The following is a 26,761-nucleotide window of genomic DNA, read 5'->3' as shown; positions in this document are numbered from 1 at the left end:
CTTTTTGTATCTAGTTTAACAGATATTCTTCAATTAAAATATTTAGTCCATTCACACTTAAGTAATTGACTCATTTTAGTTTCAGCACACCATCTTATTTGTTTTCTATTTGTTCCGTTTGTCTCCCGTTCTCTTATTTCTCTTGTTATCTTGGTTTAAATTTAAGTTCAGGGGTAGATGTGCAGGTTTGTTACATAGGTAAACTTTTGTCATGGGGGTTTGTTCAGGTTATTTCATTACCCAGGGGTTAAGCCCAGTACCCATTAGTGATTTTTCCTGCTCTTCTCCCTCCTCCGTCCCTCCCACTCCGATAGGCCCCAGTGTCTCTGGTTCTCCTCTGTGTGTCCATGTGTTCTCATCTTTTGAATAGATATTTAATTTCTGTTAACTTTTTGGTTATACATCCTTCAGTCTTATGATGGTTATCCTAGAAATTTGAATATTGATTTTTAAAATTTGTTTATTTATTTAGAGACGGAGTTGCTCTGTAGCCCAGGATGGAGTGCAGTGGCACAATCTGAGCTCACTGCAACCTCCGCCTCCTGGATTCAAGGGATTCTCCTGCCTCAGCCTCCTGAGTAGCTGGGATTACAGGCACCTGCCACCATATCTGGCTAATTTTTGCCTTTTTAGTAGAGACGGGTTTGTCGTGTTGGCCAGGCACCTGGTCTCAAACTCCTGACCTCAGGTGATCCACCCTCCTTGGCCTCCCAAAGTGCTGGGATTACAGGCTTGAGCTGCCGCACCCGGCCTCAGTACTTATCTTTGACTTCAGCTTTATGTATTTCCCTCTCCTCCTTTGTTACTGTCTTCATATTTTACTCTGTATGTTATAAATTCCACAAGATGACATCAAGAGTCATTTTTCCTTTACATTTATCCGCATACTGACCATTTCTGTGGCTCTTTGTCTCTTGACACACTTCCACCCTTTCCTCTGATAAACTGCTTCTTAGGTATTTTTGTGTGATATGCATATCTGCTGGCAGCAAATCCTCACCTGTTGACTGGAAACATCTTTATTTAGTCTCCCTATGTGAAGGACATTTTCATGGCCATACAGTCTAGGATGGCAGGTTTTAAAAAATAGCAATTAAAGATGTCATTTTATTGTCACTTTTAAATTTTATTTTTATTATACTTTAAGTTTTGGGATATATATGCAGAACGTACAGGCTTGTTATATAGGTATACATGTGCCATGGTGGTTTGCTGCACCCATCAACCCATCATCTATATTAGGTATTTCTCCTAATGCTATCCCTCCCCTAGCCCCCCACCCCCATTGTCACTTTTATAAAATAGAGATAATAACCATCCTATTCCTCTGGTTGTTGACAGAATAAAACAAAGGTCATAATGCATGGTGTAGAGTCAATGCTCCGTATCCTTTATGGCCGAATTCCTCCTAGATGCCAGGCCCCTGTTGTAGGCAGAGCATAGAACACTCTGGTGTTACACCCAAGAGTAAGACAGGCAAGGCCTCTGTGTAAAAGGAGTCTACATTCTTGCAGACAAGAGACATAAATAAGTGTACAAGGCTGAGCGCAGTGGCTCACGCCTGTAATCCCAACACTTTGGGAGGCCAAGGTCCGTGGATCACGTGACATCAGGAGACCACCCGTGGCCAATGTGGTGAAACCCCATCTCTACTGAAAACACAAAAATTAGCTGGGTGTGGTGGTGGGCACCTGTAGTGCAGCTACTCAGGAGGCTGAGGCAGGAGAATCGCTTGAACCCGGGAGGCGGAGGTTGCAGTGAGCTGAGATTGCGCCACTGCACTCCAGCCTGGGGGACAGAGTGAGACTCTGTCTCAAAAAACAAAAAACAAGTGTACTAACACAAGTAGCGGGAAGTACTGTGAAGCGAAAATACTCAAATGTGTAGTCTAGACAGTGTGAGGAGGTGATATTTATGGCTTATGATTTCAACTCTCTCCTTCTTTTCTGTAGGCCCCAAGTGTCCTGTGGACGTAGGAGAACATTGTTGAAGTGAGAAATTGCACGTGTCGGGCAAGATGAGCTTTTCTGTAACCACCTGGGCCGACGGCGGCACCAACCAAGGCCTTCTGCCTTACCTGGCGGCTCTGGATCAGTATCAGCTAGAGGAATTCAAGCTTTGCCTGGAACCCCAACAGCTGATGGACTTCTGGTCAGCCCCCCAGGGGCACTTCCCGCATATCCCCTGGGCCAATTTGAGAGCTGCCGACCCCTTCAATCTGTCCTTTCTTTTGGAGGAACACTTCCCAAAAGGTCAGGCGTGGAAAGTGGTCCTCGGCGTCTTCCAGACAATGAATCTGACCTCACTGTGTGAGGAAGTTAGAGCCAAGATGAAAGGTAAGAGGCCTCGAGAAGGAAGGCGGGGGACTGCTTGGCACTCCTGAGAGCAAGGAGGTAGGCGCTGGGTTTCCGTGGGGTCATTCCACGTGGCTGGTCTCCCCCTACAAATCCTCCTTGATAATCTACAACGGTGTAACCTTTAAAGGCCTGAAAGCTTAAAGATTTAGTGCTGTAGCCTGGGAAGGAATAGCAAAGACAAAGGGAATTGGAAGAGGTACATTCAGTTCTGTTATAAGTCTTCCTTTTTTTTTTTTGAGACTGAGTCTTGCTCTGTGGCCCAGGCTGGAGTACAGTGGTGCGATCTCAGCTCACTGTAACCTCTGCCTCCCAGGTTGAAGTGATTCTCCTGCCTCAGCCTCCCGAATAGCTGGGACTACAGGCATGAGCCACCAACGCCTGGCTAATTTTTTCTATTTTTAGTAGAGATGGGGTTTCACCGTGTTAGCCAGGATGGTCTCAATCTCCTGACCTCATGATCTGCTCACCTCTGCCTTCCAAAGTGCTGGGATTACAGGTGTGAGCCACTGCGACCAGCCCAGCCTTCTTTTAAAAATGCAAATTTGTCCCAATGTGATTGTTGTATTAGGGAACAACTTGAGCACAGCACAAATTTCATGTTAGCTTACGCATGGTTTTGCCTAAGAGAAACACTAAGAAAGCACAACACACACCCCCCCAGCCCCCAACCCACTGACCCTGCACTCCGCTGAGCAGAGCCACGTAGGATTGTACAAAATGCACACAGGCATACACCTGAAACATCTACCCACTTTCTCAGTACGAGCCTTGCCCATTCTACACTTTCCGATTACAGATGATTGTTCTTCCACCACTTCACAAAAACTCACAAGCAGCAACACTTCCCATGTTCACAAAGTTCATGTTTTACTCAAGGTAAAGTTTCATGCCACATCTTCTGTGGTATTGCAGGGCCAACTGTGGTGTTGTAGGATTCTGCAGAATTTATTGTGATTTTTTTTGTTTGTTTGTTTTGAGGCAGAGTCTCGCTCTGTCGCCCAGGCTGGAGTGAGTGGCACGATCTCAGCTCACTGCAAGCTCCGCCTCCCGGGTTCCCGCCATTCTCCTGCCTCAGCCTCCCGAGTAGCTGGGACCACAGGCGCCGCCACCATGCCCGGCTAGTTTTTTGTATTTGTAGTAGAGACGGGGGTGTCACCGTGTTAGCCAGGATGGTCTCGATCTCCTGACCTTGTGATCTGCCTGCCTCAGCCTCCCAAAGTGCTGGGATTACAGGCGTGAGCCACCACTCCCGGCTGTTTATTGTATTATAAAGTATTTTGTAATTAGCAAGTGCAAAACCGTGCTGTTTAAGCTTCTGCTTAAAATTCTATATATATAAAATAATGTATATAATATATAAAATCACTGATTGTTTCCCATAAGCTGTGTGGTTTTAGTGCACAGTTGAATCTGCTGTGGTGAGTTTTCAGAATGCATATGTCACTTTATAGCAGAACTGATCACCTATGAGATCTGTTGAAAATACTCATGTTTCCTGGTGCCTGTTATAAACCAGATATTGATTGATTGATTTTGAGATGGAGTTTTGCTCGTCACCCAAGCTGGAGTGCAATGGTGTGATCTCTGCTCACAGCAACCTCTGCCTCCCGGGTTCAAAGGATTCTCCCTGCCTCAGCCTCCCGAGTAGCTGGGATTACAGGCACTCACCACCACGCCTGGCTAATTTTTGTATTTTTAGTAGAGATGGGGTTTTGTCATGTTGGCCAGGCTGGTCTCGAACTCCTGACCTCAGGTGATCTGCCCGCCTCAGCCTCCCAAAATTCTGGGATTACAGGCGTGAGCCACCGTGCCTGGCCATAAACCAGGTATTTAGCTTAATGCTTTCTATGCATTTGTACTGACTCTTCACTAATATTAGAAGGAGTTCCTGTTATTCGTATCTTACAGAGAAGGAAACTGAGACACAGACAGCTTAAGTAAATTTTCCAAGGTCACAGAGCTGGTGGAGCAGGAGAGCTGGGACGTGAGCCCAGGCAGCGTGTCTCCAAAGGCTCTGGGCTTGACCATGTACAGCTTCTCCTACCCGCAAATGAGTGAGTTCTAGAGAAGGAGAGTGGGCAATACTGAGTTTTCCATATCAGAACCCTGGGTACTGGGCATTCTGAGTCATACAAGTTCGGGCTTTGTGTATCTTCCGGTGGGCAGGAGGGTGGGATGGAGACTAGAACACCACTCCACCCTCTTTTTCCCTGTCCCCCTCTCTTTTTTAAAGCCTTCAGATATTCTTGTTTGTAATAGGCAGATATAAAGCAGAAAACTAGGGAATGTGATTTAGAATTCTTTTTTTTTTTTTTTACTGTCTTAATTTCTTTTTTTTAAATTATACTTTACGTTTCGGGGTACATGTGCAGAATGTGCAGTTTTGTTATATAGGTATACACATGCCATTGTGGTTTGCTGCACCCATCAACCCATCATGTACATTAGGTATTTCTCCTAATACTATCCCTCCCCTAGCCCCCCACCCACTGACAGGCCCAGTGTGTGATGTTCCCCTCCCTGTGTCAATATGTTCTCACTGTCTAGCTCCCACTTATGAGTGAGAACATATAGTGTTTGGTTTTCTGTTCTTGTGTTAGTTTGCTGAGAATGATTTCCAGCTTCATCTATGTCCCTGCAAAGGACATGAACTCATCCTTTTTTATGGCTGCATAGTATTCCATGGTATGTATGTGCCACATTTTCTTAATCCAGTCTATTGTTGATGGGCATTTGGGTTGGTTCCAAGTCTTTGCTACTGTGAACAGTGCCACAATAAACATATGTGTGCATGTGTCTTTATAGTAGAATGATTTATAATCCTTTGGGTATATACCCAGTAATGGGATGGCTGGGTCAAATGGTATTTCTAGTTCTAGATCCTTGAGGAATCACCACACTGTCTTCCACAATGGTTCAACTAATTTACACTCCCACCAACAGTGTAAAAGTGTTCCTATTTCTCCACATCCTCTCCAGCATCTGTTGTTTCCTGACTTAATGGTTGCCATTCTAACTGGCGTGAGATGGTATCTCGATGTGGTTTTGATTTGCATTTCTCTAATGACCAGTGATGATGAACTTTTTTTCATATGTCTGTTGGCTGCATAAATGTCGTCTTTTGAGAAGTATCTGTTCATATAATTCTCCCACTTTTCGATGGGGTTGGTTGTGTTTTTCTTGTAAATTTAATTTCTTTGTAGATTCTGGATATTAGCCCTTTCTCACATGGATAGATTGCAAAAATTTTCTCCCATTCTGCAGATTGCCTGTACACTCTGACAGTTTCTTTTGCTGTGCAGAAGCTCTTTAGTTCAATTAGATCCCATTTGTTAATTTCGGGTTTTGTTGCCATTGCTTTTGGTGTTTTAGTCCTGAAGAAAGGATATCAGAGATTGGAAATAGAGATTTAGAACTCTTAAATTCTGTTTCCAACCAAATATCTCTCTTTATAGAGACCTGGAGAGAGGAATTTGCACAGAGGAGAATGCTCTCAAAGGAAGAACTTTCTTTCTTGTTACTGAGTTTTAAAAATATAAACTTAGTTTTTGGATACATAGTAGGTGTATATATTTACGGGATATATGAGGTACTTTGAAACTGGCATGCATCGGGTAATAGTCACAGGGGTAAATGGAGTGTCCATCACCTCAAGCATTTATCCTGTTTCTTGTCACTAATTTTTTTTAATTTAAACTTAAATTTTAAAAATTCTGGATGCATAGTAGGTATATATATGGGGTATATGAGATATTTTGATACTGGCATGCATGGCGTAATAGTCACAGGGGTAAATGGAGTGTCCATCACCTCAAGCATTTATCCTGTTTCTTGTCACTGATTTTTTTTTATTTAAACTTAAATTTTAAAAATTCTGGATGCATAGTAGGTATATATGTTTATGGGGTATATGAGATATTTTGATACTGGCATGTGTTGGGTAATAGTCACAGGGGTAAATGGAGTGTCTGTCACCTCAAGCATTTATCCTGTTTCTTGTCACTGATTTTTTTAAAATTTAAACTTACATTTTAAAAATTCTGGATACGTAGTAGGTGTATCTATTTATGGGGTACGTGAGATATTGGGATAGAGGCAAGTGATGCCTCATAACCACATCAGGGTAGATGGGGTGTCCCTCCCCTCAATCGTTTCTCCTTTGTTTCTTGTTGCTGATTCTGAATGGCAGCATCAACTTCCTGCCTGAAGGCTGCAGGGCCAGGCGGGGCACATCAGAGGAGCCCCATTTCCCTGGTCCTTGTCTGGTTCCTACTTGGCCTTCTAAAGGCGTGGGTCATGTGGAAGATGCCTCTCAAGCAGAAGAAAGCCCTGGGTCACATCCACTTCACCAGTCATGCAGGGGATGATAAAAGCCCGGCAGGTGGATCCTGTGGTTCTTAGTGCCCCGTTAGCCCCATCATCTAGGAAACTGTACCGTGAGTATCTCTGTACTTGACCAGTGCTGTGGGATATGCATTTGAGAGTGAGTTTGCGGACACACATGTGTATACAGGGACCCATGTACTGTCTTTTAGGGATTATTGGCTTAAGGGCTCAGGTTCTAGAGTCAGGATGCCTGGATTCAAAGGCTAGTTCCAGCTGACGAACGGTAACCTTGGACAAATGATCTTACCACGGGGCCGCAATTCTTAAACTGGGTGCACTGTTCCAATCTCTACATTTCTAGGATGAAATGCTTAGAAGGCATTGGGCACGGAGAAGGAACTCCCATGTTAGTTGATCTTTGGGGTGGTTTTTTATCTGATAGCATCACTTGCCCTGGTGGTTTATGAGTGATTGTTTAAGCATGGTGCCTCGCCAGCAGTATCAGAGCTGGGAGAGTGTCACTTCACTACACACACACCCTCCACCCCACCCAAGGATATGTCTGCAAATTTGCAGTCGAATAATCTATTTCTTCCACTGGTGGATCAGATGGTTCTTAGTGCCCTGTATACTGGCTTCCATAGGTGTACAAATGGAAGTCAGAATTGGGATTATTTTAAAAGGAATTAGACTTTATTTCATAGCCAAAAGAGAATAATCAAAGGCAAATGTGTCATAGTTTTAACTTTTTTTTTTTTTTCTAGATGGAGTCTTGCTCTGTAGCCCAGGCTGGAGTGCAGTGGCATGATCTTGGCTCACTGCAACTTCTGCCTCCAGGGTTCAAGTGATTCTCCTGCCTCAGCCCCTGTAGCTGGGATTACAAGCGCCTGCCACCATGCCCAGCTAATTTTTCTATTTTTATTAGAGACGGGGTTTCCCCACGCTGGCGAGGTTGGTCCCAAACTCCTGACCTCATGATCTGCCTGCCTCAGCCTCTCAAAGTGCTGGGAGTACAGCTGTGAGCCAACGTGCTGGGCTGGTTTTTACCTTTTATACTTAAATCTATTATCTCCTTTGGGTTGTTTTTTTTTTTTTTTTTTTTTTCTCCTGAATAAGGTGTAAAGTTTAGGTTGCCATCCCTTTTCTTTATTTTTTCCATGTATAGATATCCATTGGCTCCAGCACTGTTTGTTGAAAAGAGCTTTCTCTATTGAATTGCTTCTGCAACTTTGTCAAAAATCATTTGGCCATGCCTGGGTAGAATTCATACTTTTCAAAGTTATTTCGTTATATACATAAACATTTAAACGTTTAAAAGTACTCTATATTCTTTCTGCATTGCATTTTTAATTATGTAGGAATCACTTCCCACTAAAGCATTTTTTGGGGGCAACCTTGAAGACAAGGCCAAACTTTCCCCCATCATCCTCCACATTGGCAGTGAGGTTTAACACATGCAATGGGAATAGGGACCACACTGACTTAAGTGCATATTTATGTGTAAACCACCCGTGCTTCCCTCCATTCAGGGGTGGCTAGGATTAGGATAAAGACCCTACTAAGTAAATCGATGGGGCCTGGGGGAGTAATGTTGGGTGTAGGAAGAATAGGCTGGTGATCTAAAAACATGCTCCTCTGGCATTTAAAACATACTCAGATAAGTGCGCCTCACCAGAGAATGGAGGAATACCTAGGCCTGGTGAGGGACTGGTGGAACTTCCATACACCTGCTCTTTGCTATTTCTTGATGTCCTTGCAAAGTTCCCTAAGCATTAGGGAGAATAAGCAAAAACTTACTAATTTTTAACCTTTGTTTTCTCTTTGAAGCCATGTACTGCTCCTGCTAGGCTGTTCATCTAGAACAGCGTGGCTCTTATGGCAGGTGGTCCCAGCTAAATCTAAAGTCTTCATCTATTAAGATCCAGATGGTGATGCCTGATCCTTGACAGTAAAGCTATCACCTGGAAGGCTCACGGTGTTGGATTCGTTTGCAACAGAGGAATGCCACATGTCAGACAGTTGGCTTTTGGATAAACCAGAGCCAGCAACGGGGGAAAATCGTCTACTTTTCTTCTGCTTGGGTTATGCCTAGGAAAAAGTTCCCACTTGGGTTCCCTGCTTCTAGGAGGGTTAGAATTCAGGACAGACTTCAGCTTAAAGTATGTGGACATAGGACTCAGACTCCATAGGTAGGGTTTGTAGAGCTTCAGAGAGCTGGGATTCTTTGGCCTAGGCTACCATAGTTGGAGAAGGATGGATTCTTGTTCTCTGAAGGAACATGGAACATCTGGAGGAAGTACAGGACTCAGCTTGCTAACCAGAACAAGCCATGTAAACAGTGACAGTCAATGGAGTTGTAAATATTAGAGCCATGTCTCTTTAGATGCAAATCCCTTATAAGGTATTGGCCCATAGCAACTATGTACTACACAGTAAAATGAGTTTGGCCACTGAGTCATAGACGAAGTCTTCTAGCTCACGAGGAAGGGGGACATTCAGAGTGGTGATGGTGCAGCAAATTGAGGGACTTGGTTTGAACCCAATTCTTGGTGCTTTTATTCCTATGGTATTTTATTCCGAAGATATTAGAGCAGCTTCTCTGTGTGGGGTACTGTTCTACACATTTGGGATGAATCCATGAACAGACTAGCCATCTCCCTAGACGGGCAATAGACATAATACATAAATCACATGGTGTGTTGAAACGTGACAAGTGCAAATGGAGGATAAGGCAGATGGGGAGAGGCTAAGGTATGTGATTAAAGATATAGGTGGTAGTCATAATCAGGCTTATCAGGCACCATTGTGGAAGTGAGATTTGAGCAGAGCCTTGAGAGTGAACTAAGCAGATATCTGGGGATCCACGCAGCGGGGAGGGCTGGAGCCAAGGACCTCAGGCAGGAATGTGCTTAGCGTGTGCTGTGGACTTTCCCGAGTGCACACTGCATCTTCAGTTGGGCTAATGGAGCTTGAGAAAACTGGAGGAATCAGACCTTCAACCTCCAGTTTGTCAAAGAAGGAGTTGGTTCTACTGAGAGCCTCCATTATTGCTGGTCCATTTTCAGTCTGGGTTATTTTCACATGTCATCATCACTGTTTCAGGGAATGTGCAGACCCAGGAGCTCCAAGGTCCAACCCAAGAAGACGTGGAGATGCTCGAAGCAGCAGCAGGTGTGTACCACTACTTTAAGTTCATAACGGACAGGTTGCTTGATGGAGTACTCGTTTCACTGGTCCACATCCGCTGCCTACTCTGAAATTTCTTGAGTTTATAGTGCATAAAAAATTAAAAACTTTCCAACTAATTCTTTCAGTATTGCTTATTAAATAATAACTTACTGTAAACTGGGCATACTGATTGCTCCAGTCTCTTCAATCCCATTTACCATAGAAAAAGTTGGTTCTACTGGGGGCTTCTGTTATTGCTGGCACATTTTCAGTCTGGGGTACTTTCATATCTCATCATCCCTGTTGATTTCAGGGAACGTGCAGACCCAGGGATGCCAAGATCCAAACCAAAAAGAACCAGAGGAGCTAGAAGAAGAAACAGGTGTATATACTACTTTACGTCAGTAATCAACAGGTTGCTTGATGGAGTACTCGTTTCATTGATACACATTTGCTGCCTACGCTGAAACTTCTTGAATTTATAGTACATAAAAAAATTAACTCTTTCCATCTAGTTCTTCCAGTATTTCTTATTAAATAATAACTTACAGTCAGGCACAAAGTCTCATGCCTGTAATCCCAACACCTTGGGAGGCTAAGGCAGGCGGATCATTTGAGGTGAAGAGTTCGAGACCAGCCTGGCCAACATGGTGAAACCCCATCTCTACTAAAAACACAAAAATTAGCCAGGCGTGGTGGGCGCCTGTAATCTCAGCTACTCGGGAGGCTGAGGCAGGAAAATCACTTGAACCCGGAAGGTGGAGATTGCAGTGAGCCGAGATTGCACCACTGCACTCCAGCCTGGGCGACAGAGTGAGACTCTGTCTCAAAAAATAAATAAAAAATATAAACTAGGCATTCTGATTCTACCAGTCACTTCAATCCCATTTGCCATAGAAAAAGGTGGTTCCACTGGGGACTTCTGTTCCTGCTGGCCCATTTTCAGTCTGGGGTACTTTCATATCTCATCGTCACCGTTTATTTCAGGGAACATGCAGACCCAGGGATGCCAAGATCCAAACCAAGAAGAACCAGAGGAACCAGAAGAAGAAACAGGTGTGTACATTACTTTGTCGATAATTGACAGGTTGCTTGATGGAGCACTCGTTTCATTGGTCCACGTTTGCTGCCTACACTGAAATTTCTTGAATTTATGGTACATAAAAAAGTTTAAGCTCTTTCCATCTAGTTCTTCCAGTATTTATTAAATAATAACTTATGGCTGGGCAGAGTGGCTCATGTGTATAATCCCAGCACTTTGGGAGGCCAAGGCGGGCAGATCACCTGAGGTCAGGAGTTCAAGACCAGCCTGGCCAACATGGTGAAACCCCATCTCTACTAAAAATACAAAAATCAGCCGGGCCTGGTGGTGTGTGCCTGTAATCCCAGCTACTCAGGAGGCTGAGGCAGGAGAATCTCTTGAACTCGGGAGGCAAAGGTTGCAGTGAGCCAAGATGGTACTACTGCACTCTAGCGTGGGTGACAGAGCGAGACTCTATCTCTTAAATAAATATAAACTGTGCGTTCCGATTCTTCCAGTCTCTTCACTCTCAAGTTTGCCATAGAGTTGGTTCTACTGAGAGCCTTTATCATTGTGGCCCATTTTCAGTCTGGGGTATTTTCATATCTCATCATCACTGTTTATTTCAGGGAATGTACAGGTCCAGGGATGCCAAGATCTAAACCAAGAAGAACCAGAGATGCTAGAAGAAGCAGGTGTGTACACTACTTTATGTTGGTAATGGACAGGTTGCTCGATGAGCACTGGTTTCACTAGGTCCAGAGTAGAGTTGCCTCCTACTGACATTTTCTTCAATTTATGGTATGCAAGAAATTAAAAGCTCTTCCCAACTACTTCTTCCAGTACAATTTATTGAAAAATGCCAGGTCTAATCCACAGACCCTGGCCGAATGATGGATGAAAAAATGTACTCAGACACAGATATCCAGCAAAAGAGCAGGCTAGGGGACCGGGCTGCCCAGACACGGAGGAGGGTGCTGTAAAGAGTTAGCAGCTGTGGCCCTGACAAGGTGGCATTGTGGGCATTTATTTAGAACAGATTTAATGACAAAGGCCTTGAGTCAACACACTTGTGGGCAATTCACATGGTCATGCCCCGCCCCTGCACATGGGTGATGAAAGGCCGTGTTTCTGGAGACATGATAAACAAGCTATTAAGATAAACTCCCCTGCATTCTTTTGTACCTACTTCTTACCCTTTGCCCCGGGGTAAGAACCACTGCCTTCAACTCATTCTTAGCTGAAGCTTTGCAACCCCCCCGCACCCCACTGCCTTCCAAGGTTTGCATTTTTCCTACAATTTCTCCCACCACCCTGACCAATCTCCTACAGAAAAATAGGTTACTATAAACTGGATTATCTGCTTTTCCTGCAGGTTCTCACACACTGGTGTCTGCTTCTGGACTTTGTGCTTTTGTTAAATAACTGATATTGAGGTTATCTATTAACAGGTGAATTAATAGGCATCTGTAGTTTTTGTGTCGGTGGCCCTATGGAGATTTTCACACTGAGAAAGTAAAACACACATTCTAGTACTAAGTTTAGTTTTATCAAAGAAATACCTGTGCATGTATGCAAGCCCCAAAGAGTCACAGAAACAGAACTTGTAATGCAAACCATCAATCCTCCAGGCCAGCTCTTGAGGTCTGCTCTACTCTTGGGGGCTACTTCTGATATTTGTTTCTATGGTCATAAATGATTCATATTTCCTGCTATTTCTTAGTTTTCCAATCAGTTATCTACTGACTTCTTGTCATGGTAGGTATCTCTCTTCCCTTCTATCCTCCCATAACATCATTTCTCCTGTGTGTGACAGCATTAGCATTCAGTATCCTGGGCCTATAAATTGATGCTGAGTCTTGCAATGAAGGTTGTGTGCTGCAGTAGTTTCCTAGGGCCACTGTTAACCAATTGTATGACAAACTGGATAGCTTAAAACAAATCTGGGCACGATGGCTCACACCTGTAATCCCAGCACTTTGGGAGGCTGAGGCAGGCAGATCACGAGGTCAAGAGATGGAGACCATCCTGGCCAACATGGTGAAACCCCATCTCTACTAAAACTACAAAAATTAGCTGGGCGTGGTGGCATGTACCTGTAGCCCCAGCTACTCGGGAGGCTGAGGCAGGAGAATTGCTTCAACCTGGGAGGCGGAGCTTGCAGCGAGCCGAGATCGTGCCACCGCACTCCAGCCTGGTGACAGAACAAGACTCCATCTCAAAAAAAAAACAACAAAAAAAAAACAAAAACAAAAACAAAAAAACCAACAAAAACCAACAAAACAGCTCTTTGAGAGGCCAAATGATATGGTTTGGCTGTGTCCCCACCCAAATCTCATCTTGAATTGTAGCTCCTGTAATTCCCATGTGTCATGGGAGGGGCCTGATGGGAGGTAACTGATTCATGGGGTGGGTCTTTCCTTCACTGTTCTCATGATAGTGAATAAGTCTCCAGAGACCTGATGGTTTTATAAAGGGGCGTTCCCCTGCACATGCCCTCTCGCCTCCCAGCATGTAAGTCGTGTCTTAGCTCCCGCTTCACCTTCCGCCATGATTGTGAGGCCTCCCCAGCCATGTGGAACTGTGAGTCCATCAAACTTGTTTTTCTTTATAAATCACCCAGTCTTGGGTATGTCTTTATTAGCAGTGTGAGAACAGACTAATACATCAAATAACTGAAATCAAGGTGTTGGTAGAAAGGTTCTAGGGGGAAGATCTGTTATGGTCTCTTCCAGCTATGGTGGCTGCCGGTATTTCTTGGGTTGTGGCCTCATGACTCTCATCTCCACCTCTGTGGCCTCATTGCCACCTGCTATGTCTTTTCCTCTGGGTGTCTGTGCCTCATCTCCCTCTGCTCCTACGTTAGGAGGATATTGTGCAATTGTATTAGCCACCCCACCTCCACCAAGATAATCCACGATAAGTTCTTCTTCTCCAGATCCTTAATCATTTTTCTGGGATCACATCGAGTAATTATTCTTTTGCCATATACCTTTGTATGGATACGTCATGGTTTATATTTAACCTTTTCCTGTTGACAGAAATCTAGGCTTCCAGGCTTTTTTAAAAACATTAAGCAATACTTTGATAAATGTCCATATCATATTGTGCATATCCATAAATATTTCTGTAGAAGACAGTCTTAAAGTAGGACTCCTAGACAAAAAGATATATAATCTAAAGTTTATAGTCAAATTGATCCTATAAAAGGCTGTAAAAAAATGTCATCCACTGTGATATTGTGTCTTTTTCCTTCTAACTATCAATAAAAATTCTTTCAAATATTTGCCAAATTAATAGAAATATTATATTGACTCCATACTTTGCATTCCATTTTGTTACATGGATATATTGTGTAGTGGTAAAGTCTGGGCTTTTGGTGGAGCCATCACCTGAATCGTCTGCATTGTATCTATTAAAGGAATTCTCCATCCCTCAATTCCCTCCTACCTTCCCACCCTTCTGGGTCTCCAATGTCTATTATTCCATTGTATATGTACATGTGTACACATTATTTAGCTCTGACTTATAAGTGAGAACATGTGGTATTATCCTGTGTCGGACTTATTTCACTTAAGATAATGGCCTCCACTTCTATCCATATTGCTGAAAAATACATTGTTTTTTATGAATACTCTTCATGTGTATACACACACACCACATTTATCCAACCATCCATTAATAGACGCTTATGCTGATTCCATATCTTTGCTATTGTGAATACTGCTGCAATAAGCACAGGAGTGCTGGTATCTTTGATTTTTTTTTTTTTTTTTTCTTAGAGTAGATACCCAGTAGTGAGATTGCTAGATCAAATGGTAGTTCTATTTTTAGTTCTTTGAGAAATCTAATATTTTCATAGATTTTTTTACTAATTTACTTTCATACCAACAGTGTACAAGTGTTCTATTTTCTCTGAATCTTTGTGAACATTTGGGTGTTTTGACAGAGGCTTTAATTTGCATTTCTCTGCCTAGTGGTAATGAGCATTTTTTTAATGCTTCTTGACTATTTGTATGTCTTCTTTTAAAAAATGTCTGCTCATGTTCTTTCTCTATTTTTTAATGGGATTATTTTGTTTAAACTGAGTTCCTTGTAGGTTCTGGATATTAGCCCTTTGAATGTGTACTTTGCAAATATTTTCTCCTATCCTGCAGGATATCTGTTAACTTGATTACTTCTTCTGCTGTGTAGACACTTTTTAATTAAATCACATTGGTTTATTTTTGTTTTTCTTGCATTTGCTTTTGAGGTCTTAGTCATGAATTCTTTGCCAAGGCCAATGTTCAGAAAAGTTTTCCTTAGATTTTCTTCTAGGATTTTTACAGTTTTGGGTCTTACATTTAAATCTTTATTCCATCTTGAGTTAGCTTTTGGATATGGTGAGAGACAGGGTCCAGTTTTATTCTCCTGCATGTGGCTGGCCAGCTTTCCCAGCACCATTTATTGAACAGACTGCCCTTTCCCCAGTGTATGTTTTTATTGACTTTGTGGAAGATCAGCTAGCTGTAGATATATATTTTTATTTCTGGTCTCTCTATTCTGTTACATTGATCTATATGTTTATTTTTATACTAGTACCATGCTGTTTTGTTTACTATATCCTGGTAGTATAATTTGAAGTCAGGTAATGTGATGCATACAAATTTGTCCTTTTTGCTTCTGATTGTTTTGGCTATTAGGGCTCTTTCTTGGTTCCATAAGAATTTTAGGATTGTTTTCTCTAATTCTGTGAAACATGTCGCTGGGAGTTTGATAGGAATTGCATTGAATCGATATATTGGAAAGTATGGTCATCTCAATGACATTTATTCTTGTGATCCATGAACATTACTTGTGTCATCTATAATTTCTTAAGTTTTTTGTAGTTTTCCTTGTGGAGATCTTTCACCTCTTTGGTTGAACATTCCTAGGTGTTTTTTTTTGTTTTGTTTTGTTTTGTTTTTTACGCTATTGTAAATGGATTGCCTTCTTAATTTGGTCCTCAGCTTGATCATTATGGTGTATAGAAAGGCTACTGATATTTCTACATTGATTTGTTTTAATATTAAAACTTTATGAATTCATTTATCAAATCTAGGAGTCTTTTGAAGGAGTTTTTAGCATTTTCTATATATAAGATCATATTATCAACAGATAATTTGGCTTCTTCCTTTCCAATTTAGATACCTTTTATTTCTTTCTCTTGCCTGATTGCTCTGACTATGACTGTCAGTACTGTGTTGAATAGGAGTGGCGAAAGTCGGCATTCTTGTCTTGTTTCAGTTCTTGGGGAGACTGTTTTCAACTTTTTCCCATTCAGTATAATGTGGGTTGTGGGTTTGTCATATATGGCTTTTATTAATTTGACATATGTTCCTTTTGAAGCTTAGTTTGTTGAGGGTTTTTAATGAAGGGATGCTGAATCTTACCAAATGCTTCTATGCATCTATGGAGATGATCATATGGTTTTGTTTTTAATTCTGTTTATGTGGTGAATCACATTTATTGATTTGTAAGTGTTGAACCGTCCTTGTATTCCTGGATTAAAACCTACTTGGTCATGGTGTATTATCTTTTTTATATGTTGTTGGATTCAGTTTTCTGGTATTGTTGAAGATTTTTACACTAATGTTCATCAGGGATATTGGTCTGTAATTGTCTTTTTGTGTCCTTGTTGAGCTTTGGTATCAGGATGATACTGGCTTCATAAAAGGAGTTAGCAGGTACTCCCTCCTCAACATTTTTTTCTGCAACTGTTTCAGTAGGATTGGTACTGGTTCTTTTTTGTGTGTCTTGTACAATTTGGTTGTAAAATACATCTGGTACTGGGATTTTTTTTTGTTAATTTTTTTAAAAATTACTGATTCACTCCTTATTTTTGATCTGTTCAGGATTTATATTGATTCAATCTTGGTAGGTTGTATGTTCCCAGAAATTTATTCCTTCTTCGTTTTTTAGTTTGAGTATAGAGTTGTCCATAGTAGTCTCTGATCTTCTGTGTTTCTGTGGTATCAGTTGTAATGTTTCCTTCTTCATTTCTGATTGAGTTTGTTTAATCTTCTCTTCATTAATTAGTTAGTATAGCTAGGCATCTATCAATCTTGTTTATCTTTTAAAGTAACCAACCTTTAGTTCTATTGATCCTTTGTATTGTTATTTTGGTCTCTATTTCTGCTCTGATTTGTTATTTTTCTTCTAGCTTTGGGTTTGATTTGTTCTTATTCTTTTTCTTTGAGTTGCATTGTTAGGTTGTTAATTTGTATTTTTTTTTTAATGTAAGCATTTAATGTTATAAACTTCTTAAAACTGATTTTGCTGTATCAGAGGTTTTGATGTGTCTCCATTTTAGTTTCAAAAAACTTAATTTCTGTCTTAATTTTGTCATTGACCTAAAGATTGTTTAGGAGCAGTTGTTTAATTTCCATGCATTTGCATAGTTTTGGGAGTTTGTCTTGAGATTGATTTCTAGTTTTATTTCACTGTAGTTTGAGAAGATACTTGATACAATTTCAATTTTTAAAAAATTTATTGAGCCTTGTTTTGTAGCCTAACATATGGTCTATTTCAAGGAATGTTCCATGAACTGATGAAAAGAATGTATATTCTGCAGTTGTTGAGTAGAAGGTTCTGTAAATGTGTCTTAGGTTCATTTGGTCTAAAGTCCAATTTAAATTCAGACTTCCTTTGTTTATTTTCTGTCTTGATCTGTCTAGTGCTGTTAGTGGGGTGTCAAAGTCTCCCGCTATTATTGTTGTTTTGCTGTCTTTAGGTCTAGTATTTGTTTTATGAATCTAGGTACTCTGATATGGATTTATATATATTTAGGATTGTTATATCTTCTTGAATTGATCCTTTTATCATTATATAATAACCTTCTTTGCCTTTTCTTAAACGATTGCTGGTTGAACGTCTCTTTCAATTAATATAAGTATAGCTACTCCAGTTTGCTTTTTGTGAAGCAAAGGGGGAAAAGTGGAATCTTTTTCTAACCTTTTACCTTCAGTCTATAGTGAAGTAAGATTAGTTTTTTTTAAAGCAACATATATTTGGCTTATGTTTTAAAATCTATTCTTCCAATTTATATCTTTTAAGAAGAACATTTAATCCATGTATGTTGAAGGTTAATATTGATATATGACCTTTTTTTCCAGTTACAATGTTGATTTCTAGTTGCTTTGCAGATTTTTTGTTGTTCCTTTTCTTTGTGATTTGATGGAATTCTGTCATGTTATCATTTGATTTCTTTCTCCTTTGTGTAATTGCTTTATAAGACTCGTGTATTCCATACTTTTGTGTGTTTTTATGATGGCAAGTATCAACCTTTTATTTCCATGTTTAGAACTCCTTCCAGTATTTCCTGTAGTACAAGTCCAGTGGTGACACATTCCCTCACTGTTTGCTTGTCTGAGAAAGACTTTATTTATTCATTTATAAAGCTTATTGTAGAAGGATACAATAACTTGGGGTTAACAGTTTTTATTTCTTTAAACAAAACACCTTTGAAAATAGAATTCCAATTCCTTCTAGCTTGTAAGTTTTCTGCTGAGAAGTCTGCTGTTAGTCTGATGGGATTTGCTTCATAGGTGACTAGATTCTTTTACTGATTTTAGGAGGTTTTTTCCTTCGCATTAAACTTAGTCTGATGAATAAATATCACAGTGAGGACCTACTTGCAATGCATTTTTTTGAAGTTCATTAAGCCTCTTAGGATGCCTAGATCTCTTGCCAGAGTAGGGAAGTTTTTCTCAATTATTACCACAACAGGTTTTTAAAACTTCTTGCTTTTTCTTCTCCCTCAGGAATACCTATGATTCATAGGTTCAGACATTGTATGTAGTCCCATACCTTTCGAAGGCTTTGTTCATTTTTTTAAATCTTGTTTATTTTTGTCTGACTAAATTAATTTGAAAGACCTTCAAGTTCTGAGATTCTTTCCGCTTCTTTGTCTAATCTGTTGTTGAAATTTTCAGCTATATTTTGTAACTTCAATGAATTTTCACTTCCAGAAGTTTTGTTTTATTTTTCTCTCAAAAATATCTTTGGTGAATTTCTCATTCATATCCTGAATTTATTTTCTGATTTCTTTGTACAGATTTTATGATTTATCTTGGATCTCACTGAGCTTCTTTAAAATATTTTAAATTATTTATCTGGCATTTTTTACATTTTCATTTTGGTTAGGGTCCATTGGTTAGGATCCATTGCTACAGAGTTAGTACAATCCTTTAGGGGTGTCATAACACCCTGGGTTTTTTCATATGCCAAGAATTGTACACTAGTGTCTTATGTGAAGAAACTATCACTTCTTATTTTTGCATTTACTGTTTAGATGGGACTATTTTTTTCCCTTGAGAATGTGACTATAATGTATGTTTAGTAGGGTCATTTGGCTTTTCTGAGTGCTTTCATTGACAAAGACTCTGTATGAATTCCTTGGTTATAGACAGTATTAGTGCAGTGGCTTTCTAAATGTGGTTTTAGTAGTGGTTTACTAGGTGTGTGCGTAGGCTCTTGGTCTCCTGTGGAGCCAGGTTGGTGAGGTCTTGAAGCTTACCTGGTTCCCAAGCACTGTTTACTTGTGTCAGCAGCTTTCATATTGGGTTGTATAGTTTGACATCTAGTCCAGTAGATGACACTTGTAGGTTAGAGCCAGCTGCAGCAGTTGCAGTAGCTTTTATGCTTGATCTTTGTTCACCAGGAGAAACTTTCTTGTGCATCAGGCGATGGGCTGATCTGTGGAATGCATAGTGGCTCGGGCTTCATGATCAGTCATGGAGGGGTGGTAGTGAAGTTGGGTGCAGCTGGGCAAGGCAAGCCTATCCTAGCTGATCTCTGCTGGCCAAGTTGGCCTCTCTTCCTTTTTCTGTGCCCCAGCTTCTTCCTATGAGTTCACTGTTGGGCTCGAGTATTCTCTCCTGATACTCTATTTGAATTGTGATTATCTATTTGTTTTGTTTGTTTTTGAGACAGAGTCTTGCCCCATTGCCCAGGCTGGAGTATAGTCTTGCCCCATTGCCTGGGCTGGAGTACAATCTTGGCTTGCTGCAACCTCCGCCTCCCTGGTTCAAGTGATTCTCCTGCCTCAGCCTCCTGAGTAGCTGGGATTACAGACGTGTGCCACCACGCCTGGCTACTTTTTGTATTTTTAGTAGAGACGGGGTTTCACCATGTTGGTCAGGCTGGTCTTGAACTCCTGACCTCAGGTGATCCACCTGCCTCAGCCTCCCAAAGTGCTGGGATTACAGACATGAGCCACCACACATGGTTGTAATTATCTATTTGTAATTTTGGTTCTAAGAACTGGCACCCAATGTCTCTAGTCAGCCATCTCGAACCTCCTCAATCCACAACACCTACTTTTTCTTTGTGGTGAGAACACTTAAAATCTATTCTTTCTGAAATGCTGAACTATATAATACATTATTAACTACAGTTACATTGCTATGCAATACATCACAGAACTCATTCCTCTTGTCTACCTGAAACTTTGTACCCTTTGCTCAAAATTTCTCCTCTTCCTCTCTCCTTTCCCCACCCCATTCCCCAGCCTCTGGTAATCACCGTTCTACTCTCTACTTCTGAGTTTTACTTTTTTAGATTCCACATACAAGTGGTATTTGTCTTTATGTGTCTGGCTTATTTCACTTGGCAAGAAGAAATCAGTATGTCAGAGAGATTTTCACTCCCATGTTCATTGCAGCACTATTCACAATAGCCAAGATATGAAATCAACCTAGGTATCCATTAACAGATGAATGGATAAAGAAAATAAGGCCTATAGATGTAATAGAATACTATTCAGCCTTTAAAAAGAAGGAAATTCTATCATTTGTGACTATATGGATGAACCTGGATATTATGATAAATTAAATAAGTCAGGCACAAAAAGGCAATTACTGCCCCATCTCACTAATATATGGGATCTAAAAAACTTATAGAAGTAGAAAGTAGAATGGTGATTACCACTCATTCCTAATTTTTTTTACAGATATGTAATAGTTATATATCCTTATGGAGTATATTCTACAAATACATTCTAGTCTACCAGGTGCCCACTTTCACTTAGATGAAGATAGTAGCAGCTTTCTGCCTGTTTTCCCTGCCTCCTTTCTTACACTGATGCATCATAATCTATTCTTTACAAAACCAGGAGCTTTAAAAAATTAAGGTGTCTCATTCCTTGGTTTTCGAAGCAAAGATATTCACGATCCAGCCTCCTACCACGTACCTTGGTCAGTGTACTCTAGAATGCTCATTTCTGTCTCAGGATACTTAACAGGCCCCAGAAGGCCTCTAAGAACAGCTAGGCTCAATCCCTTCTCACCCCAGCCTCTCTAGACGTGCTGGCTCTTGTGCTGTGACTGACCCCACAGTAGTCATTTTGGGAAGAAACCCAGGAATGGGAAGACTGGGAGAGACAAAGCCTTGATCTTCAGGGCAGCCTAGAGTCCAAGCCCTCACCAGCTGAAGCTGTATGGGCACAGGGACCTGGGAAACTGTCAGGCTCTACAGTTACCAGTTCCCTAGTGAGTTGGCTCAGTCTTCAGTGAGTGGAACTCTCATCTGCCCAAATCCCTTGTTGCCCTCAAGTGTTTCGAGGAAGTGAGATACAATCTGATAGCTGGTGAGTGAGGAGGGCTCATGGGGCCCCCTCTACTGGCTAGAAGGTGTTTCTGGGATTCTGAGCTGGTCAGAGAACGGGGTAGGCACCCTCAAGGTGCTTGCAGAAAAAATTCTGGGTAGGCATTCACCTTGGCCTTCCACCCTGTCTGAAAGGACTTCAGGCTGACTTCTCTTCTGATGATTCTTCTCCACTCTTAGTGTATTTTCCTCTAGTGAGAGACTTCTCACTATGATCCCTTCTCTGCCCTCTCCTAAAGGTATTCTTGATCTCTTACATTGTTGTGTATTTTTCATTTGTGTATACCATCAAATTATTTAACTGTCTTCACCTTTTGCAATTTTTTTTTTCTTTTGAGACAGAGTCTCTGTCACCCAGGCTGGAGTGCAGTGGCACGATCTCGGCTCACGGCAAGCTCCGCCTCCCGGGTTCACGCCGTTCTCCTGCCTCAGCCTCCTTTTGTAACTTTCTACCACTGCATTCCCACAAAACCTGGGAAGGCAGGGTTTATCTTATTCAAGTCTTTGGGGTAGGAACTTTGTAATTGAATCATTCCTAATTCTGAAACTTATTCTTACCATTGTTCTCCCCGCTTCCCCATCTCTAGACCACAGAAGAAAATACAGAGAGAAGATGACGGCTAAACTTTTGGAGACATGGGACAAAATCGATTGGCCTAAAGACCACGTATATATCCGTAATACATCAGAGGGTGAACATGAGGAACTGCAGCGCCTACTGGATCCTAAGAGGACTAGAACCCAGGCTCAGACGATAGTCGTGGTAGGGAGGGCAGGGGTTGGGAAGACCACCTTGGCAATGCAGGCTATGCTGCACTGGGCAAATGGAGTTCTCTTTCAGGAAAAATTCTCCTATGTGTTCTTTCTCAGCTGCCATAAAATAAGGTACATGAAAGAAACTAGCTTTGCTGAATTGATTTCTTTGGATTGGCCTGATTCCGATGCCCCCATTGAAGAGTTCATGTCTCAACCAGAGAAGCTCCTGTTTATTATTGATGGCTTTGAGGAAATAATCATATCTGAGCCAAGCTCTGAGAGCTTGAATGATGGCTCACCATGTACAGACTGGTACCAGGAGCTCCCGGTAACCAAAATCCTACTCAGCTTGGTGAAGAAAGAATTGGTTCCCCTGGCTACCTTACTGATCACGATCAAGAACTGTTTTGTGATAGATCTTAAGCCCTCCTTAGTGAATCCCTGCTTTGTACAAATTACAGGGTTCACAGAGGAAGACCTGTGGGTATATTTCATGAGACACTTTGAAGACTCAAGGGAGGTTGAGAAAATCCTGCAACAGATAAGAAAAAACGAAAATCTCTTTCATTCCTGCAGTGCCCCCATGGTGTGTTGGACCGTATGTTCCTGTCTGAAGCAGTCGAAGGTGAGGTATTATGATCTCCAGTCAATCACACAGACCACCACCAGTCTGTATGCCTATTTTTTCTCCAACTTGTTCTCCACAGCAGAGGTGGATTTGGCAGATGAAAGCTGGCCAGGACAATGGAGGGCCCTCTGCAATCTGGCCATGGAGGGGCTGTGGTCTATAAACTTCACGTTTGACAGAGAAGACACTGAGCTCGAGGGCCTGGAAGTGCCTTTCATTGATTGTCTCTACAAGTTCAATATTATTCAAAAAGGCAACGACTGTAGGGGTTGCATTACTTTCACCCACCTAAGTTTCCAGGAGTTTTTTGCAGCCATGTCCTTCGTGCTAGAGGAACCTAGAGAACTCCTTCCGCATTCCACGAAGCCACAAGAGATGAAGATATTACTGCGAGATGTCTTGCTTAACAAAGAAGCCTACTGGACTCCAGTGGTTCTGTTCTTCTTCGGTCTTTTTAAAAAAAACCTAGCAAGAGAACTGGAAGATACGTTGCATTGTAAAATGTCTCCCAGGGTAATGGAGGAATTATTAAAGTGGGGAGAAGAGTTAGGTAAGGCTGAAAGTGCCTCTCTCCAATTTCATGTTCTACAACTTTTTCACTGCCTACACGAGTCCCAGGAGGAAGACTTGGCGAAGAAGATGCTGGGTCATATCTTTGAAGTTGACCTTAATATTCCGGGGGACGAAGAACTCCAAGCTTCTTCATTTTGCCTAAAGCACTGTAAAAGGTTAAATAAGCTAAGGCTTTCTGTTAGCAGTCACATCCTTGAAAGGGACTTGGAAATTCTGGAGTGAGTATTACAAACCATTTCTTTCTCAACTTTCTCCTATTTTCTCAGGCTCTGTGCAAATTCTTTCATGCAAAACCAGGGATGTGTTGTCGTTCTGTATTCATGCTTATTTCTGACCAGATGGTCTGGAGCAGCTCCAGCTTGAAAGAATATTGTCCTTTAGGCATCATCTAGTTTCCTAGCTAATTTAATTGATCTACTTACAGACAGATCTTTATATCTTAGGCATACAATATGGAAGGTTTAAGTACCAGGCATTATGCTAAGACATCTACTCGTATGTAACTGAATGCCCATGACTGAGTGGTTATTAATTGGGTGTGGTGGCACACACCTGTGGTCCCAGACACTTGGGGACTGTGGTGGGAGGATTGCTTGAGCCAAGGAGGCAGTGGTTGCAGCGAGTGGAGATCACATCACTGCACTCCAGCCTGGGCAACAGAGTGAGACCCTGTCTCAAAAACAAAATAAAGAATAACCACCCCCCAGGTGAGGCTGATACACATTAAAATTTGAGAACCACTGCTCCACACATAGATACATTTTCCTTTGCTCATTTCCCTGTCTCCTTTTGCTACAGTGCTGAGTGCTGTCAACCCTCCCAATGGATCATGGGAACTAGGGGTGGTTTTGCAACCCCCGCCCTCGCACCCAACAGATCTAGGGAGCCAAAGACTTACCACAGATACTTGAGGTTGTAAGCTGAGTGTCTCAAAGCTTTAAGAATCAGGGGGATAGTCATTCCCAGCTCGTTAGAGCTGAAGTTCAGATGGGTCAGCTTGCTGTAACCCAGAAGGACAAGAATGAGGTCCTGCAAAACTAAGCTTACGATTTTTACTTCAGTAAGGGAGAGATACCTTATAGAGTCTAGTCATGTCTTGGGAGCACGAAGTCGGAGGAGGACATGTATAGAGTTCTAGAACCTGAGCTGGATGATTTTTAAGGTGGGTGAGTTTTAGGGTGGGTAATGAAAGAGAATTGGTTTGGATTGGACAGAGTTTCAGATAATTGCCTTGCATTGATGGGCCAGAGTCTTGAAGCAAGTGTTGAGGATTAGCATGGGTCAGTAAGCCAGGAAGTTGGCTCCTAGTCTTATCTTCCAAGAGCAGCTCTTTCCTGGAGCAGGTAGTGAGGGTGTTTTTGTCCGTTTTCAGTATTATTTGGCACAAAAACAGGCCTGTATGCTGCGTCCGGGATGGCTGAGTACAGGGACATTAAACTGCACATTGATTTCAGTTTTCATTTCCTATCCTGGGGATATTCTGATTAAGAGATATGAGATGGGCCCCAGAAATCTTCATTTGAAAATGGACGTGTGTGTGCACAACCCCCCCTGCCCCACCCCCACCCACCTCTGCCAAAACTGGAAACATGACTCTTAACAGTGCTGCAGCTGTGGGCCTGCGGGGTATAACTGCATATACCCTTTAGGTACTTAAGAAATGTTTCTTCTATTTTACTTCCCTCATCTCTTGTGAAATAAAAAGCTTGATTTATGACTTTAATACTCGATTACTCTTAACATTCAGAGCCCATTGCATTAGGAAATTTCTTTCTTTTTTTTTTTTTTTTTTTGAGACGGAGTCTTGCTCTGTTGCCCAGACTAGAGTGCATGGCACAATCTCAGCTCACTGCAACTTCTGCCTCCCGGGTTCATGCCATTCTCCTGCCTCAGCCTCCCGAGTAGCTGGGACTACAGGCGCCTGCCACCATACCCAGCTAACTTTTTGTATTTTTTAGTAGAGACAGGGTTTCACTGTGTTAGCCAGGATGATCTTGATTTCCTGACCTTGTCATCAGCCCACCTTGGCCTCCCAAAGTGCTGGGATTACAGGTGTGAGCCACTGTGCCCGGTCTTTTTTTTTTTTTTTTTTTTGAGACAGAGTCTCGCTCTGTCACCCAGTCTGGAGTACAATGGTGCGATCTCAGCTCACTACAACCTCCACCTCCCAGGTTCAAACCATTCTCCTGCCTCAGCCTCCCAAGTAGCTGGGATTACAGGCATGCACTGCTACGCCTGGTTAATTTTTGTGTTTTTAGTAGAGATGGGGCTTCACCACGTTGGCCATGGTGGTCTCAAACTCCGGACGTCAAGTGATCCTCCTGCCTTGGCCTCCCAAAGTGGTGGGATTACAGGCGTGAGCCACTGCACCCAGCCCCATTAGGAAAATTGTAATAATTTTGTTAGGGCTTCTTTCTGTGTCCCGTAGGTGGTGTTCCAGGTGCTGCTTGAGGCTACTTTGCTCTTATGGTGTTCTCTCTCTCCCTCATGAAGGACAAGCGAGGTTGATTCCAGGATGCACGCCTGGAACAGTATTTGTTCTACATTGGTCACGAATGAGAATCTGCATGAGCTAGACCTGAGTAACAGCAAACTTCATGCTTCCTCTGTGAAGGGTCTCTGTCTTGCACTGAAAAATCCAAGATGCAAAGTCCAGAAATTGACGTAAGTGTGAGACGCCAGCAGCTCAAGAGGATACCCTAGGAGAATCACCCAAGTTCTCTCTTTTGATGAGTACTTCTCTTTTGAGAAGTATAACTTCTCTCTTTTGATGGATCATGAGGTCAGGAGATCGAGACCATCCTGGCTGACATGGTGAAACCCTGTCTCTGCTAAAAAATACAAAAAATTAGCCAGGCGTGGTGGTGGGCGTCTGTAGTCCCAGCTATCCGGGTGGCTGAGGCAGGAGAATGGCGTGAATCTGGGAGGCGGAGCTTACAGTGAGCCAAGTTCACTGCACTGCACTCCAGCCTGGGTGACAGAGCGAGACTCCATCTCAAAAAAAAAAAAAAAAATTCCCAGGAACTCAACTGCAGAGATCTCGCACGTTTGGGGTGGGACCTGAGCGCTTCTCACAGGCTACCACATCATGCTGCTCTTGCTGGATCGTGGACCACACTTAGAGTAGTGTTGACATGCAGGCCATCCAACCTATGGCTACCTATTTGCCAGAAGGCAAGCTAGGTGCTCAGGAGGATACAATAAACTGTGTTTATATTTAAGAAGCTGCTACTTAGGCGAAGCAGGCTGAAATTTTAAAATGCCGATCTATCAGGAATGATCTCACGCTAGAGGTACCTGTAGACAAAG

The 26,761-nt window shown here is 42.0% G+C and overlaps 2 protein-coding genes across 2 annotated transcripts in view; one reads left to right on the top strand and one right to left on the bottom strand.

Annotated features, from left to right (window-relative positions):
• ZNF444 (zinc finger protein 444) overlaps positions 1-26,761 on the bottom strand; it is a 319,216-nt gene that overhangs the window by 228,545 nt on the left and 63,910 nt on the right. The gene's annotated exons all lie outside the window — the stretch shown is intronic.
• The window catches only part of NLRP13 (NLR family pyrin domain containing 13), a 46,647-nt gene that overhangs the window by 4,915 nt on the left and 14,971 nt on the right, over positions 1-26,761 (top strand). The window contains exons 2-8 of the mRNA XM_050771869.1: positions 1,953-2,336; positions 9,786-9,854; positions 10,165-10,233; positions 10,839-10,907; positions 11,502-11,567; positions 22,083-23,670; positions 25,946-26,116. Coding sequence (XP_050627826.1) covers positions 2,018-2,336; positions 9,786-9,854; positions 10,165-10,233; positions 10,839-10,907; positions 11,502-11,567; positions 22,083-23,670; positions 25,946-26,116 — 2,351 coding nt within the window. The 5' untranslated portion in view covers positions 1,953-2,017. The remainder of the gene's footprint in view (positions 1-1,952; positions 2,337-9,785; positions 9,855-10,164; positions 10,234-10,838; positions 10,908-11,501; positions 11,568-22,082; positions 23,671-25,945; positions 26,117-26,761) is intronic.

Source organism: Macaca thibetana, chromosome 19 (genome assembly GCF_024542745.1).
Source record: "Macaca thibetana thibetana isolate TM-01 chromosome 19, ASM2454274v1, whole genome shotgun sequence".
In the NCBI taxonomy this organism is placed as follows: Eukaryota; Metazoa; Chordata; class Mammalia; order Primates; family Cercopithecidae; genus Macaca; species Macaca thibetana.
Note: the sequence above shows the minus strand (reverse complement) of the source record. Positions and strands in the feature narration are given on the sequence as shown.